Source organism: Pelodiscus sinensis, chromosome 10 (genome assembly GCF_052426305.1).
Source record: "Pelodiscus sinensis isolate ZL-2025 chromosome 10, ASM5242630v1, whole genome shotgun sequence".
Lineage (NCBI taxonomy): Eukaryota > Metazoa > Chordata > Testudines > Trionychidae > Pelodiscus > Pelodiscus sinensis.
The window spans coordinates 1,770,145-1,785,517 of NC_143061.1; the positions used below are offsets into that span (position 1 = coordinate 1,770,145).

The 15,373-nt window shown below is 63.7% G+C and overlaps 1 protein-coding gene across 2 annotated transcripts in view; it reads left to right on the plus strand.

Moving 5' to 3' along the window:
• Positions 1-15,103, plus strand: part of LOC102458512 (putative cation-transporting ATPase 13A4) — a 52,691-nt gene extending 37,588 nt beyond the window's left edge. For both annotated transcript variants that reach the window (XM_075938288.2, XM_075938289.2), the window contains exons 20-30: positions 288-410; positions 845-924; positions 1,722-1,764; positions 2,233-2,342; positions 3,387-3,483; positions 4,212-4,284; positions 6,137-6,311; positions 7,058-7,278; positions 9,313-9,401; positions 11,848-11,928; positions 13,272-15,103. In XM_075938288.2, coding sequence (XP_075794403.2) covers positions 288-410; positions 845-924; positions 1,722-1,764; positions 2,233-2,342; positions 3,387-3,483; positions 4,212-4,284; positions 6,137-6,311; positions 7,058-7,278; positions 9,313-9,401; positions 11,848-11,928; positions 13,272-13,493 — 1,314 coding nt within the window. In that variant the 3' untranslated portion in view covers positions 13,494-15,103. The remainder of the gene's footprint in view (positions 1-287; positions 411-844; positions 925-1,721; positions 1,765-2,232; positions 2,343-3,386; positions 3,484-4,211; positions 4,285-6,136; positions 6,312-7,057; positions 7,279-9,312; positions 9,402-11,847; positions 11,929-13,271) is intronic.
• Positions 15,104-15,373: the final 270 nt, after the last annotated feature.

Here is a 15,373-nt window from a genome sequence, read left to right on the forward strand (position 1 = left end):
CCCTCTGGCCCCCATTCCCACAGCCTCTGAGCACCTCGCCGTCTTTCAGGATGATCCTCACTCCACCCCGGGAGGCAGGAACGGTCATCTCCCCATCGTACGGGGAGGGGAACTGAGGGGCTAATTGACTCGCCCAAGGTCCCGCAGAAGCAGGGAACTGAATCAAGGTCTCCAGCATCCAAGTGTTCTCACCACTGGGCCACACTTCCTCTCGACATGGCTATTTGAGTGCCTCTCGGCAGCCTCTTCAGCCCTTGGCATGGAGATAACCCTGGCCTGGTTCACAGGAGACCCGCATTCCCGTCGGGGGGAGAGGCAGAGCCGAAGTGGAACGTCGCAGTTACCACTTTGCCATGAGTGGAAGATCTTACCAGGTCATTACCCAGCATTTCGGCTACTTACTCCCAAAGGTAAGTGCTGGGCTGTCTGAGCCGGGGCCTGCCCCGAGTGACTCCGGGGGAGAGCGTTCGCAGGCGCGGTGTCTGCTGGGTTTGTTCACAACTGTCCAGTTCATGGGTTTCCAAACTGGGGCACATGAAGAAATTCCAGGGGGCGCGAGGCAACCCAGCTCTCCCCCCATTAATTCCCTCTCCCCAAAGTTTTGCTGCTATTGGGGGGAAGGGGGGCGTGAGGGTTTCTCAAAAATCAAAAAAGGGGCGTGATGCCGAAAAGTTTGGGAACCACTGGTCTAGTTAAACCGGAGCCTTGAGAGGTCAGGGGTCAGGGGTCAGCCAGAGACTTGAGTGACCTACCAGGCCTTTGTTCCCGGATTTCCTTTTGCACCATCTTAGCCCTGCAGGCCCATGTGTGGCCAGTCCTGCGTCCAATCGCTTTCTCCTTTCAGCTCCTGCTTCAGGGGACTGTTTTCGCTAGAATGTCCCCGGGTCAGAAGTCCAGCCTGGTGGAGGAGTTTCAAAAGTTGGGGTAAGTTCTGTTGGGCCATGGACAGGGCTGGAGCCATTTGCAGGCCGGAGGGGAGTCCAAGGCCAATCAGCTCCCGTCCAGACGCTTGGGATGGGCACGGGGAAGTGTGGGCCGGACGGGGATCCCAAATCCGAGTCCCCTCCAGAAATGCAGCTCGGCAGATAGTTCCCGTGCACCCCGGAGGGGGTCTGTGATCGCCGTCCCGTCCCGGCTCGCAGGCCAGGCACACGGGGCGGGTCGAGGTCGGGGCTCAGGTTGGAGGGACGTGGTCTGAGGTCACGGTGAAGGCCTGAAGCAGCGGTGCGGGCCAGGCCATGCTGTAGGAGCAGGTCGAGGAGCTGCACTGGGCTCGCCAAGGGAGCCAGCCGAAGTGGGGCATTCGGGGCAGCTAGGAGGGGCGAGATGTCAGGAGTGGAGCAGGGGACCAGGGACAGGAGCTCGGCTGGGCCCCAGGAGGGCCCCAGGCTCTGTGTGCAGCAGCAAGCCAGGCCACTGCCTAGGCCCGGGCAGCCTCCAGCCATGTTCCTGTGCGTGAAATTGTGAGCCTGGGCCAGGCAGGGAATGCAGAAGGCTCCACCGGCCAGGACCTCCAGGGCATCCGGTGACGCTGGAAATGGCCGGGCTCTCCGGCTGCTGTGCCCCAGCCCCAGAGCGGCCCCCTGGGAGCCAGCAGCGCTGGGGTCCAGACCGGCCAGCCTTGCAGCCCTTCCCCTGGAAAGCGCCCGACCCTTTGCAAACTAACCCCAGGCGGGGGCTGCCTGGCTCCCTGCTGACGTGCTGTTTGCTTTGGCTTGCAGCTACTTTGTGGGCATGTGTGGAGACGGAGCCAATGACTGCGGGGTGAGTGCACCGACAGGAGGGGACCCGCCGGGCCGGGGACAGCCCAGTGCAGTCACCTGGGGAGGCGAGTTCTCCGCAGAGCAGCCGCAGCAAGGACAGAGACCTCCCTCCTGCCGCAAGCCCCCCCCGGGCCCAGCGGGCGCAGCCTGCTGCAGAGTTAGGGCCGTCGGACTGATCCGGCTCCACGCTGGGCCGTGGCGGGTGGCTCAAGTGACTGGCAGGCGGGGAGGGGGGGTTGCCCGATGGGACAGTCAGGCTTTCGGACCCGCCCTTCCCGGTGCAGACTAGGAGAGGCGGCTGTGCACGGGAGGTGGGTCGCACAGAGCTCGTAGGTCCTGCGCCTCTACTCACAGAGAGCCCTGGGCCGGAGCAATGCGCCCCGGGGCGGGCAGCAGGGTCTACACTGGGGTCGGACGGGGGGGGGGGGGGCGCGGATTCCTCGGGGCTGACCCGGGCTGCGCATTTCAGGCTTTGAAAGTGGCCCACGCCGGGATCTCGCTGTCGGAGCAGGAGGCCTCGGTGGCTTCGCCGTTCACCTCCCGCACTCCCAGCATAGCGTGTGTGCCCGAGCTGATCAGGTGAGCCCCCGGCACCCGCCGTCGGCAGGGAAATCGGCCCCCGGCCCGCACCAGGGCCTGGCTGCCCCAGTGGAACACGCATCCAACTCCGTGGCCTGCTGCTGGCGGACAGAACGGCGCTGGGTCCAGCAGCGCGGGGGAGGAGGCCATGGCTGCGGCGCAAGGGGCTCTGAGCGGTTTCTGTGCCAGGGGGACGGCAGGAAAGAAGCTATAGAAAGGGACCCGTGTCCAGGGTGCTCGCCGGGGGCACCGTTCCAGTGCCCTCCACCCAGGGCCCTGGCGCGGGCGAACCCCAGAGCGCTGACTGGCCTCCCAACACCCCGCGGGGCAGGGACGTAGCATCGCCCCATTTCACTGACTGGCCTGCAGCAGGACTGGGACCCAAGTGAGCTGCCCAAGGCCGTGTGCGTCATGGAACAACGGTCCCGAGTCACAGAACAAGCCCCCTCCTTCCCATACCGAGCAAGGAACCCGTAACACTCCCTCCCTCGCTGCTTTCCTGCAGAGCCCCGCCTAGCGCCCTTCCTGAGAACACGCCCCACAGCTTCACCAGATGGGACTTGTGTCCTCACCGCCCAGCCAGCCAGTAGGACAGCTGGGAAAAGAACCCAGGAGTGCTAGAGTACTGCTCTAACCACTAGGCTTGCTGCCTCCCAGGACACTGCTCTGAAAGGAAGGCAGAGTATTCTGAATCCATGCTGTTCCGTTTGCCCTCGAAATCCGCCGGCGACTGGCTTTCTCGTCGGGGACAGCTGCCTTCTGCCCTTGGTCTGGGGGCTGGGGCAGAGCGCCCTGGCGTGGTGCTGGCAGGCTGAGAGCTCCTAGCAACCCGCCGGGCACTTTGCATGGGCACTGCCCGTGCCGCTGCCTGAGAGGAATGGCCCTGGGGTGGCTGGTGCGAGCCCGGGTTGGCGGCACCACCACGTTTCCGCCAAGGGATTCACGTGCAAAACGACGCCCGTGTGCTTTGTGCCTTGGGGACCGAGCAGCCCGTCGCTCTCGCCCTCCGCCCTCTAACCGTCACCTTCTCTCTCCCTTCCGCAGGCAGGGGCGCGCGGCCCTCGTCACCTCCTTCTGCGTGTTTAAGTACATGGCGCTGTACAGCACCATCCAGTACCTCGGGGTTCTCCTGCTTTACTGGGTACGGCGCTGGGACCAGCCAGAGCCAAGGCGGGACGCTGCTCCCGTCGCGGGGAGGCGGGCGTCACAGCCGAGGCCCACCCAGGGGAGCTGCCTTCTCCCCACTGAACCTCAGACTCCCTGTGTGACCTAGGGCAAGTGGCTGAACCTGCCTCAGTTTCCCCATGTGAAATGGAGGGACTTTTGCCAGTGACTTAGGGGGGAAGGGCCAGGCAGACGCCCACGCGCAAGGCAAGCCGTGGCAGGCCAGCACGTGGCAGCAGTGAGGGAGGCTGAGAAGGGAGGCTAAGGGCCCGCGGAAGGGCCCTGCCGGGGAGGCGAGAAGTGCGTTGGCAGGTGAACCCGAGGCACTTTTCAGCCGTTCCAAAGGGCGTTGGCTACAAATGCCAGAGCGCCCTGAACCGCCCTGGGCTGGAGCCTTCCCCGGGGTGAGGAGGGGGCTGCATTCAGGAATCACCAGGCAGCCGCCGCAGCTCAGGCCGGTGGCATTTTTGACTGAGCGGGAAGGATCATTCACCATGCACCAACCGGCTGCATTTCGTGCAAGCTCCGTGACAGCGCCTCTCGTGCGAGGGCTGGGCCTCGTGCGGGACGCATCCTGCCCAGGCTCTCTAGGCAGACTGCAGAGCACTAGCCTCATGAAACACTGACCGGGGGAGGGGGCTGAAGATGAAACACACGAGCCCCCAGCAAATGTCTGACGTGTGGTTTCTTGATCTTTCCTTTCAGCAACTAAACTCCTTTGGGAATTACCAGTTTTTATTCCAAGATCTGGCTATTACCACTGTCATTGGCATAACAAGTAAGCTCCGTCGCTATCGCCTGTGTAGGGGGAGAACAGCTCGCAGCCAGTCCCCACCTGCCAGGCATGCACAATCCTGCGCACCGAGAAAGACAGAGACTTTGCAGCAAGTGCAGGGCAACACACATGATGAAAGATCTAGAGAACATGGAACGATGAGGGAGGGCTGAAAGAACTGGGCTTGTTTAGTTTGGAAAAGAGAAGACTGAGAGGGAGTTACACGGAGAAGGCAGCTCTAGAAAGGAGGCCGGACCATTCTAGAAAGGAGGCCGGACCACTCTAGAAAGGAGGCCAGACCACTCTAGAAAGGAGGCCGGACCGCTTTAGAAAGGAGGCCGGACTGTTCTAAAAGGAGGCCGGACCGTTCTAGAAAGGAGGCTGGACCGCTCTAGAAAGGAGGCCGGACTGTTCTAAAAGGAGGCTGGGCCGCTCTAGAAAGGAGGCCAGACCGCTTTAGAAAGGAGGCCGGACTGTTCTAGAAAGGAGGCTGGGCCGCTCTAGAAAGGAGGCCGGACTGTTCTAGAAAGGAGGCTGGGCTGCTCTAGAAAGGAGGCCGGACCGCTCTAGAAAGGAGGCCGGACCGTTCTAGAAAGGAGGCCGGACCGCTCTAGAAAGGAGGCCGGACTGCTCTAGAAAGGAGGCCGGGACTGTTCTAAAAGGAGGCCGGACCGTTCTAGAAAGGAGGCTGGACCGCTCTAGAAAGGAGGCCGGACTGTTCTAGAAAGGAGGCCAGACCGCTCTAGAAAGGAGGCCGGACCGTTCTAGAAAGGAGGCTGGGCCACTCTAGAAAGGAAGCCGGACCGTTCTAGAAAGGAGGCCAGACCACTCTAGAAAGGAGGCCGGACCGTTCTAGAAAGGAGGCTGGACCGCTCTAGAAAGGAGGCTGGACCGTTCTAGAAAGGAGGCTGGACCGCTCTAGAAAGGAGGCCGGACTGTTCTAGAAAGGAGGCCAGACTGCTCTAGAAAGGAGGCCAGACTGTTCTAGAAAGGAGGCCAGACTGTTCTAGAAAGGAGGCTGGGCCACTCTAGAAAGGAGGCCGGACCGTTCTAGAAAGGAGGCCGGGCTGCTGTAGAAAGGAGGCTGGGCTGCTCTAGAAAGGAGGCCGGACTGTTCTAGAAAGGAGGCTGGACCGCTCTAGAAAGGAGGCCGGACTGTTCTAGAAAGGAGGCCAGACTGCTCTAGAAAGGAGGCCAGACTGTTCTAGAAAGGAGGCTGGGCCACTCTAGAAAGGAGGCCGGACTGTTCTAGAAAGGAGGCCGGGCTGCTGTAGAAAGGAGGCTGGGCTGCTCTAGAAAGGGCTTTCCTCCATGGCTGAACATGCTGTGGAAAGCCGAGGCGGCAACATGCCGTGAGGATGTGCCGGATGGGACGCGCAGCGGAGGAGAAAGCGGGCATGGGGGGCCAGGGGAAAGCAGCGCTCGACGAGGGGGAAGGGAGCAGAGACAGACACGTTGGAGTCAGTCCCGGGGGGGTCTGGGACCCAGGAGAGCAGTGACCCGGGTGCTGTGGCAGGAGCTCGGTGTGGGGGTGTGACGGGCTGTGTGCATGGTGGGGGGCAGAGCTGGGGAGACCGCGATGACGCCAGTCCTGAGAGTGGCAGCCTGGGCCCTTGGAGCCAGTGACAGTAGCCCCGCGTGGCGCTTTTCCTCGCCTCGATGCTCGTGCGAAGCAGGCGTAAGCCCTGCAGGCGGGCGCTGCCCCAGGATGCACCCAGCAGGCCTTTCAGAGAGGTGAAGGGATGCTGGGGAACTGGCAGGCAGTAGAGGCTGCTCATTAGCCCAAGTGGCCCACGATTCAGGTCTAGCGCCTGGCCCCTTGGCTGGCCTGTGAAACCCATTCTTCTTTCATCAGTGAGTTTGAATGGGGCCTACCCAAAGCTGGTCCCCTACAGGCCTCCCAGCCAGCTGATCTCGCCCCCACTGCTGCTGTCCGTGGTGCTGAACATCCTGTTCAGCCTGGCCATGCAGGTCTTTGGCTTTGTGATGGTCCAGCAGCAGCCCTGGTACGCGCAGCACAACATCCACAGGTAAGGCCGGGCTTGGGCCCCAGACCAGCGGGGCCGGTGTGCAGGCAGCCGCTGGCGAGGGTGGGAACGGGGCAGCAGTGATACCATGCCAGATAGCTTCTGTGGAGGGGGTGGGGTGTAAATCTACTTGCCCCAGTGGAAATTTGAGTGAAGTTCGGCAAACCCACCCAACAAGGTCCGCGGTCAGGGTGACATTTACAACCCAAGGCCATGGAGCCCCACCCCAGCAGGCTGGCCGCATGGCAGGGCCAGAGAGCGAGTTCCCAGAGCACCGGGGCCAGGAGGGCCGGGCTCCCACGCCATCAGCATGGCTCTGCATTGGCAGCCCTGGGCGGAGGCTGGGGCCGACCAGCTGGAGTTTGCCTTGAACAAGTCATTGTCCCTCGTGTGTTCCGCGCAGCCCGGGAGCTCCAGGTCCCCTGGCTACGGAGTGGAATAGCCAAGGGAAGAGGCCCAGAGGCGGTAGCTCTCTGCTGCAAAGGCTCCTGCTTGTACCAATACAACTGATGGCAAAGGGGTGTCCGGAGGCTGGGGACCTACTGCCGCCTCTGCCACTGCCTCACCATTGGCCAAGTCAGCTCCCCTCTCCAGGACGCTGTTTCCTTCTCCGCAGAGCAGGGATAGCCCAGCGTCCCGCCTCGCAGCACTGCTGGACTTCACTGGGATCGTGCGGCCTGGGAGGCCCAGCTGGAGGCTGGTACATCTGGGCTGGCTGCATTACTGACCGCAGGGCTCCTCTTTCACAGTGCCTGTCATCCCAGGAATAACAGCCAAGTGGAGAATTCTTCCTTGGCGCCTGCCCTCGGCGCCAACGGGACGGGGAACGCGGCAGCCGGAGAGGTAGCGGCCAATGGCTACAAGAGCTATGAAAACACCACGGTCTGGCTCCTCAGCACCATGAACTGCCTCCTGGTGGCGCTGGTGTTCTCCAAGGGGAAGCCCTTCCGGCAGCCCATCTACACGAACTGTGAGTGCAGTGCCCGGGGCGGGGCGGCAGAGCACGGCCGGGCAAAGCGCCCCAGGGAGCCGGCTCGCCAGGGAACTCCTGGGCAAACGCTTCCCTGGCCAAAACTCTGCACAAGGATTTTTCCAAAGCTTCTCGCCAGTGGAAACGCAGCTCCCTGGATCCCGGTGCTCAGCCCTTCTGAGCGTGGCCCAGGCGCTGTGGATCTACGGTGCTCAGGGTCCGAGCTGTGGCGATCGGGGAGTCTAGCAAACGGCAGCTTGTTTATCAGCTCACCTGACCCGCTCTGAGCAAACCACAATCCACTGGTATTTGGGGGCCGGTTTGCTGGCGGGGGTGGGAGGCAGCTTGCCAAGGCTAGCGTGTATTGGGCACACAGGTCACCAAGAGACGCACCCAAATCAAAACACCCCCTGCCCACCAGCCTTCACCTGGGTATCACTGATAGGCCTGCGCCCGGCAGCATGCGGCTGGACCAGAGTTGGGGAGGATTCAGATTCAGGGCTTCTGTCTGGGTCCAGCCCAAGGGAAAACTGAACCGAAACCAGAACGTTTTCTAAGGCTACGTCACCCAGACAAGGGCCAGCGTAGCAGGGAGAATCCAGAGCCGACGGCCTGGGAACTCCTGCCTGGCCCCCAAAATGCACCCCACACGGACAAACCGAAATGGTGACAGACTAGCAGTGCCCTCTGAAGGCCGCTGGCATCGGTGGAACCGTGTTAGTCTCTAAGGGGGACACCGCTTGAAATAAGATACGCAATTTGTGCTATGCAAGTTGCGTATCTTATCTCGACTCTATTTCGAAATAGAGCAGCCAAATTTCAAATAACGCGCTATTTCAAGACATCCCTTAACTCTCCGGGAACGAGGGTCACCGGTATGCCGACACAGCGCGCCTGTTATTTCGAAAAATATTGTGAAATAACGGGCAACTTGCGTAGCTGCAGGGTAGCTATTTCGGGATATCTCCAGTATCCTGAACTAGCCCTGGAGCGTAGCTGTATCCTAAGGGAACACATTTAAAACCAGTGTAAGGTCCCGCAGCATCTCAGAGACTAACACCACGTGCCGGCGAGATGAGGAGCCTTTGTGGGCACAACCACAACTGCGTCTGAAGCAGTGGCCCGTGCCCAGGAGAGCTCCTGATCCCACTGACATTTGTGGTTCGTCTCCAAGGCGCTGCAGGACCAGGCGGCTTTGAGCACCCACAAGACCCAGCTGGCTGCTCACCAAGCCACAAGCCAGAGGTGACCCAAAGCCAGGACGCTCTCTAGCGAAGTGCCCAGCAGGCCTAGCCCACCAGCCGCAATGGGAGCGCTCGATTGGCTGAGCCCTGCATGAGGGACGTTCCCCGTCGGGCAAGGCTCGCTTGGGATAACCCGGCTGGGCCCTTGTCCGGGTCGCGGGCGGGAAAGGACTGGGCCTCGCGCTGCTCCAGGAGCTGGGGAAGAGGAGACAGTCGTGATGCCTCGTATCCCCCTGGAGAGATCAGCCGGGGGCTTCTCGGTCCAGCACAGGGCAAGGTCCAGGGCTGGGCGCTGGCATGAGACCCGCTCACCTAGGAACGTGGGAGCAGTCTAGCAGGGCGGCGAGGAGGCCCAGGAGAGCTGCCCCTCGGGATGCGATGGCCCCACTGCCACGTGCCGTCTGTCACGGAGACCAGACGTGACCTCCTGGCCCCACCAAAGCCAAGGGCAGCGCTCTCAGGGCACCAGCCGGCAGGACTCCCCGGCTTCTCTCCGGCACGAGTCCTCAGGCCCCCCGGGATCGCAGGGGCAGGTTGTCCGGCCGCTGGGGTGCAGGAGGTGTGACCAGCTCCCCGCGGCCCTTCCGGCCTAGCAATCTAAGGCTGTCCCAGCCTTGCAGGGTGCCCTGGACCCACCAACACTGGAGGGTTTTGCTCCGTTTCCTTTCCTTTGGCTGCAGACTCTTCCCCATTGCAGGGCCGTGGTGCGGGCTGGCCTGGGGTGCGAAGGGCTCGGGGGTGGCTGAGGACACTCCTAACCCCCGTGTCCCCGGCTGCCCCTGTCCCTCAGATCTGTTTGTCCTCGTGCTGGCCGTGCAGCTGGGCGTCTGCGTCTTCCTGGTGTTCGCCGACATCGACGGGCTCTACTCCCACATGGACGTAAGTCGTGTGCCGGGCGAGTGCTCCGAGTGCAAGGCCCCGCGTGGGCCAGCCGGCGGGAGAGGGAGCCGGGCGGTCGGGCTCCCCCGAACTCTCCCTCAGGTCGGGGGAGGGAGGAGCGAGAGCTCGTCTCCCCAACTGAAGCTGCTCTAATGACAGGCATTAGCTGCCCTGCCTCGTCTCCCAAGGCCTGGGCATGACGCGGCCACCTCCCACTGCCAGCTGCACGCACCAACGGCCATGCTGGGCCGCAGCCGACACCCGGCACAGGCTCCCCCGAGTGTCCCAGTAGGTCGGGAGCCAAGGCCAGTGTCAAGTGGATCTGAGTCGTTTCCTGGGGCCCTGGGACATGCACTCTGCCCCCGCTACATCGCCAGCTGGAAGCAGCCTGGCCCTGGGCTCTCTGACCGTGTATGGGTCAGTCCAGTCTCCCCCGGACAGGTGCCTACGTCACCAAAGCCACCGCCCCCATGCCCTGCTGGCCGTCTCGGGAGGGCCAAGATGGTCGGGGTGCACCCGGAGGCGGCTGCGCCGGGTGAGTGTAAAGCGCAGCGGCAGGCAGGGCCTGGCTGCCGTCTGGGCTGGCCCTGCTCGGCAGGCGGAGGGAGGACTGCACTCCCGGGGCTGCCAGCAGTCACAGCCTAAGGGAGCCCAGCTGATCGTAGCAGTTTAACGTGGCTCGAGCTCGTGGCCAGGGTCCACCGCGGCGTGGCCCCAGTGCGCTAGCGGCGCAGTTGGGTCCAGCTAGTAATGCACAGTCCACCAGAAACAGCCTGAGGTTTCACTGCTCCTTCCCAGCCCGCCAGACTCCCTCCTCCCCAGAAATCCCAGCAAGCCGGGCGCGTGGGAACCGGCAGCCCTGGTTAGCAGGCTCTGCCACAAGGTGGCACTTTTCAGGCAGCGGGATCCCTGCTCACTCCATACCCCCGGGCACCCACTCACCAGGGACTAGACCGGCTGTAGGGAGAGGGCTCGTGGCAGCGTCCCACGGGTCTCTGCTGGGGGAGAGGGACCCGCTGCAGTTTACACCCTAGATGAAGCCTTGGAAAACTAGGAAACCGCGGGCAACCGAAGGCTGGCTCGGAAAGCCCCAGGCCCTGCTGAAAGCAGCCAGCCACGCTCCAGATCTGCACTCCGCTCTCCAGGGAGCTGAACCCACCCAGCACCCGACCTTTGGAAGCTGGGATCTGGCTTTGGGGTTAATCATAGAATCATAGAACCACAGAGCTGGCAGAGACCTCAGGAGGCATCAAGTCCAGCCCCCTGCTCTAGGCAGGACCAATCCCAACTCAATCAACCCGGCCAGGGCTGTGTCAAGCCGAGACCTAAACACCTCTAGGGATGGAGATTCCACTGCTTCCCTGGGGAACCCAGCCCAGCGCTTCCCCACCCGCCTAGGGAAATAGTTTTTCCTAATATCCAACCTGGACCTTCCCACCACAACTTGAGCCCATTGCTCCTTGTTCTACCATCTGCCCCCACTGAGAACAGCCTCTCTCCAGCCTCTTTGGAACCTCCCTTCAGGGAGTTGAAGGCTGCTCTCAAATCCCCCCTCACTCTTCGCTTCTGCAGACTAAACAGACCCAAATCCCTCAGCCTCTCCTCATAAGTCATATGCTCCAGCCCCCTCAGCATTTTGGTTGCCCTCCGCTGGCCCCTCTCCAATGCGTCCACATCCTTTTTGTAGTGGGGGGCCCAGAACTGGACACAATACTCCAGAAGTGGCCTCACCAAAGCCGAATAAAGGGGAATAATCACTTCTCTGGATCTGCTGGCAATGCTCCTCTTAATGCAACCCAATATGCCATTCGCCTTCTTGGCTACAAGGTCACACTGTTGACTCATCTCCAGCTTCTCATCCACTGTAACCCCCACGTCCCTTTCTGCAGAACTGTTGCTTAGCCAGTCGGTCCCCAGCCTGTAACAATGCTTGGGATTCTTCCGTCCCAAGTGCAGGACTCTGCACTTGTCCTTGTTGAACCTCATCAGATTTCTTGTGGCCCAATCCTCCAATTTGTCTAAGTCACTCTGGACCCTATCTCTGCCCTCCAGTGTATCTACCTCTCCCCCTAGCTTAGTGTCATCCGCTCTCCCCCCTCACTCCGCCAGGGCCTCCACACAGAGAGGAAAAGGGGAGACACTTTCCTGGGGTCCGAGGCCCGGGGGGCTGCAGATTGCAGCATGCGTGAGGAAAGGGGCCCTCACAAGCTCGCCCATGGCCCCCCAGAACGAGGCTTGTGCCCGGCTGCAGAGTCATGGGATGGAAGGCGACATCGGCGCTTCTTTGTCAGGGCTGCATCGGGCCAGGCAGCGAGTTGATCCGCCCACCGGCCGGTCGCGGCGAATGCGCCCGTCCCGGGGGCTGTAGCGCTCAGACGGGGGCCGCTCGCACAGCCCCTCTGGGGGGGACACACTCTGCTGACAGGTTCCGCCCCCTTTCCCACAGCTCGTGTGCACCCCCACCTCCTGGCGAGCTTCCCTGCTGCTCATGCTGCTGGTCACGTTCGCCGTGTCCTTCGTTGTGGAGGTGAGCGCGCGTTTCGGGGAACCTGGGGGTTGTGCCTGGACACCCCTCCCCGCCCCTGCTCCCTGGCCTGGCTCCCGGTGAGCTGAAAGGAAGGGCGCGGGTGCGTGGGAGCCGGGGGTGGCACTGGCTGCCCCGCTGGCGCGTCGTGCCGGATGCTGGCTCTGCAGATGGACCGGTCCATAACCAGCAGTCTCCCTGGGGCAGCGTGGCTAGGAACAGCCGGCAGAAGCCCTGAGCTTCAGGGGTACGTTGACCACGCCAGGGGCCAAGCAGAACGGGGCACAGCCTCCATGCCTCCGCTCTCCTGGCCAATGCCTCACAGTGCCCAGCTGCCTACTGATGGGTTATATCCCTGGCATCAGGCCCTGGGCACGTCGGGCCCGAGGTCTGAGCTGGTGGGGGACTCCTGTTCATCTTCCCCTCCCTGCAGTGGATTAGGGGCAGGGCTGTAGCCTGACCAGCTCCCAAAACCCCCCTGTGCAGGCCCCGGGCTCGGCACAGTGTTCCCGTGTGGGCTAGGTGCCCCCTGCCCAGGCGTGGGAACATCTAGCCACAGCTGCCCGTGGGTGGGCGGGAGGAAGGGAGGCAGCCGTGGCGGCTTCTCAAGGGGAGGTCAGACCTGACTGGCCGTGTCGGGGAGGAGGGACTCAGCCCCACAGGGTCAGTTCCCCCAAAGGTGGCTGAGCCCAGGGCAGGCCCGGGGCAGCTGCTGGTTCCTGGTGAGTAACTTTCCATCCGCCCGCCGTGGACACACCCGGCAGCAGCCTCGGCGCTGCCTCAGCTCCTGCTGAAACTGCCAGTCAGTCTCCGAGTCGGCGTTTGCTGGGGACAAGGACCCGCCTGTGGGCGGAGAGGACGGCTCAGGGGCTTGGTCACAGGCACCTTTAATCTTTAGGTCCCGGCTCCATCCCACATCAAAAGCAGCCAAACGTGCCGGCTGTGGCTGCTGGGAAGCCCCTGTGGGCGGCACGGGGATCCCTCCCGGTGGCAGGGCACACTTGGCCCTGCTCAGCCCCATCTCTGGCAGCCACCCCGAGGGACCTGGGCCGGCAAGAATACGGAGAGTTGAACTCGCCCACCCTCCAGTACTCGGCGGTGCAAGCGAAGCGCCAGGCCCCCAGCAGCCCTCCGTGCCGGGGCTGGCGCTCAGCGCCGCGGGGGCCCAGGGGTTCGAGTGGGGCTGCTCCGGTGCAGGGAGGAGAGGCGCTGGAGCGGGCAGCCCAGGGCTCGCGAGGGGAGATGCAGCATCAAGCCAGGGCCGGAGAGCTGCTCTCGCTCCCTGCCCTGAGCCTGGCCGGCAGAGGCAGGGCTAAGCCGGGCTCACTGTGGCCTTGCTCTTGCAGGAGGCTGTCATTGAAAACAGGGCTCTCTGGCTGCTGCTGAAGAAGTGGGCCCGGTACCAGTCCAAGAGCCCGTACAAGCGGCTGGAGAGGACGCTGGCGCAGGACTCCGCCTGGCCTCCCCTCAACAAAACCGTCTTCTCGGAGCCCCGGGGGAGCCCCGGGGAGGCCAGCAAGGCAGCGTATGGGAACCCGGCCTTCGAGAGCCACGAGGACGTGCTCTGAGCGGAGCAGCAGGCCAGGTGCTCGGGGCCAGGCAGCCGCAGGCTGTGACAGGACTAGACCTGGCACCTGGCTTGGCCAGCCCCCCCTACCTGGCTGCTCTGGGCCACCTTCCCGTGCCAGGGCCACTTGGTGACGCGCCAGACACATAGCGTGGCCCTGAGTCCGCTCGGGTGGGCGGAGCCACGAGACCGGGTCCCCTGCTAGCGCCCCGGCCCTGCCCCCGCTAGCGATGGCTGCTGCCCCGGGGCTAAGCTGGGGGGGTCGGGCCTTGCCGGGAGAGTGCAGCGGGGGCGGAAGGATGTCGCCTCTGCAGCCCCCGCCAGAGCATGGGCCCGGGCCTGGGCTGGGTACCCAGCAGCGCCAGCCCCTGGGAGCAGCAGCAGCCGGCTCCCCTGGCTCCCTGCCTCTGCTGCCTGGTGCTGCCATGCAAGCGCTCCCAAGGCCCGGCCTGGCCTGAGCCGTCCTGGGCACTTCAAGGTGGAAACCTGGAGCCCACGTGAACAGGCCCAGTATCCAGGGTGTCAGAGAGCGACAGACGAGGGCGGGGGGCTCAGATCCCAAGCCAGGGCCCCAAGGGCCCCCCAGCGGAGATGCACTCAGGGCAGGGACAGAGCTGAAGGGACCCAGGCAGATTTTCTGGACCTGGCTCACTCCTGCAGTACGCTAGAGCAGCCTCACAGCTGCTCCGATGTTGGCTCGAGCAACACGTGGCCCAATAGGGGGCTTGGCAGCCAACGGGGCTGGACCCCTCCCGGAGCCGCCCAGCCAGGGCTGCAGCAGGGCCAGAGCAGAGAGCCCGACCCCCCTCCCGGAGCCGCCCAGCCAGGGCTGCAGCAGGGCCAGAGCAGAGAGCCCGACCCCCCTCCCGGAGCCGCCCAGCCAGGGCTGCAGCAGGGCCAGAGCAGAGAGCCCGACCCCCCTCCCGGAGCCGCCCAGCCAGGGCTGCAGCAGGGCCAGAGCAGAGAGCCCGACCCCCCTCCCGGAGCCGCCCAGCCAGGGCTGCAGCAGGGCCAGAGCAGAGAGCCCGACCCCCCTCCCAGAGCCACCCAGCCAGGGCTGCAGCAGGGGCTCAGGACAGTTGCTCCTGGGTCCTAGCACCCCCCCTGTTTCCTGTGCAATGGCAAGTGCCCAGAGGGTGGGGCACAGGGCAAGGAGCGGGGTGGGGCAGGGGACGAGACAGTGGGGAGGGGTCTGGGATGGGCAAGGGGGCAGGGGAGAGGAGGGGGAAGGGAAGGGGCCATGGAAATAGGCCTGGGGGAGAAGCAGGAGCCGGGCACACGGCAGCCCCTTGGCAGCAGCAGCAGAGCAGCGACATCCCTGCAGCAGGGGGCCGAGAGGCTACCAGCAGCACCAGGAGCTCCCCCGTGTCGCCAGCTGTGACGTAGTGGGGGGGAACTTGCTGGTTTCTATGGGTCTGTGGTAACCCCCACTGGCTGCCGCCGGTGAATGCTGCCCTGGCTGGGGGGCAGGGCTGGAGGAGAGTTAGTCAGTTGCTGTCTGGGAGCATGGAGGAAGCAGCCTCAGCTGGGGGGTTTAGAAGCCGAGACCCCTGCCCCATAGCAAGTATCTTGTGCTGTATCTTGAAGAAGCAATAAACCACCTCTATTCTACTGGCTGGTGCAGTCTGTTCATGCCATGATGGGGGTGCAGGAGGCGGGGGACCCCAACGCGCCGTCACACCAGCCCGGCAGCCCAGGCACCGCTCCAGGTGGGGAGGGAGCCAGGGAGCCGGGGCACTGGGCTCGGTGCACACACGTGAGCGTGCGAGTGCTCTCGTCACACTCCCCCCATGCCCACTCCCGTGGCCTGCAGGGCGGGGTTACTGCGGTGGGGATGTTGGTGCCGAAGCTGGAGCCCGGGCGCTAGGAGCCTGCGAGCTG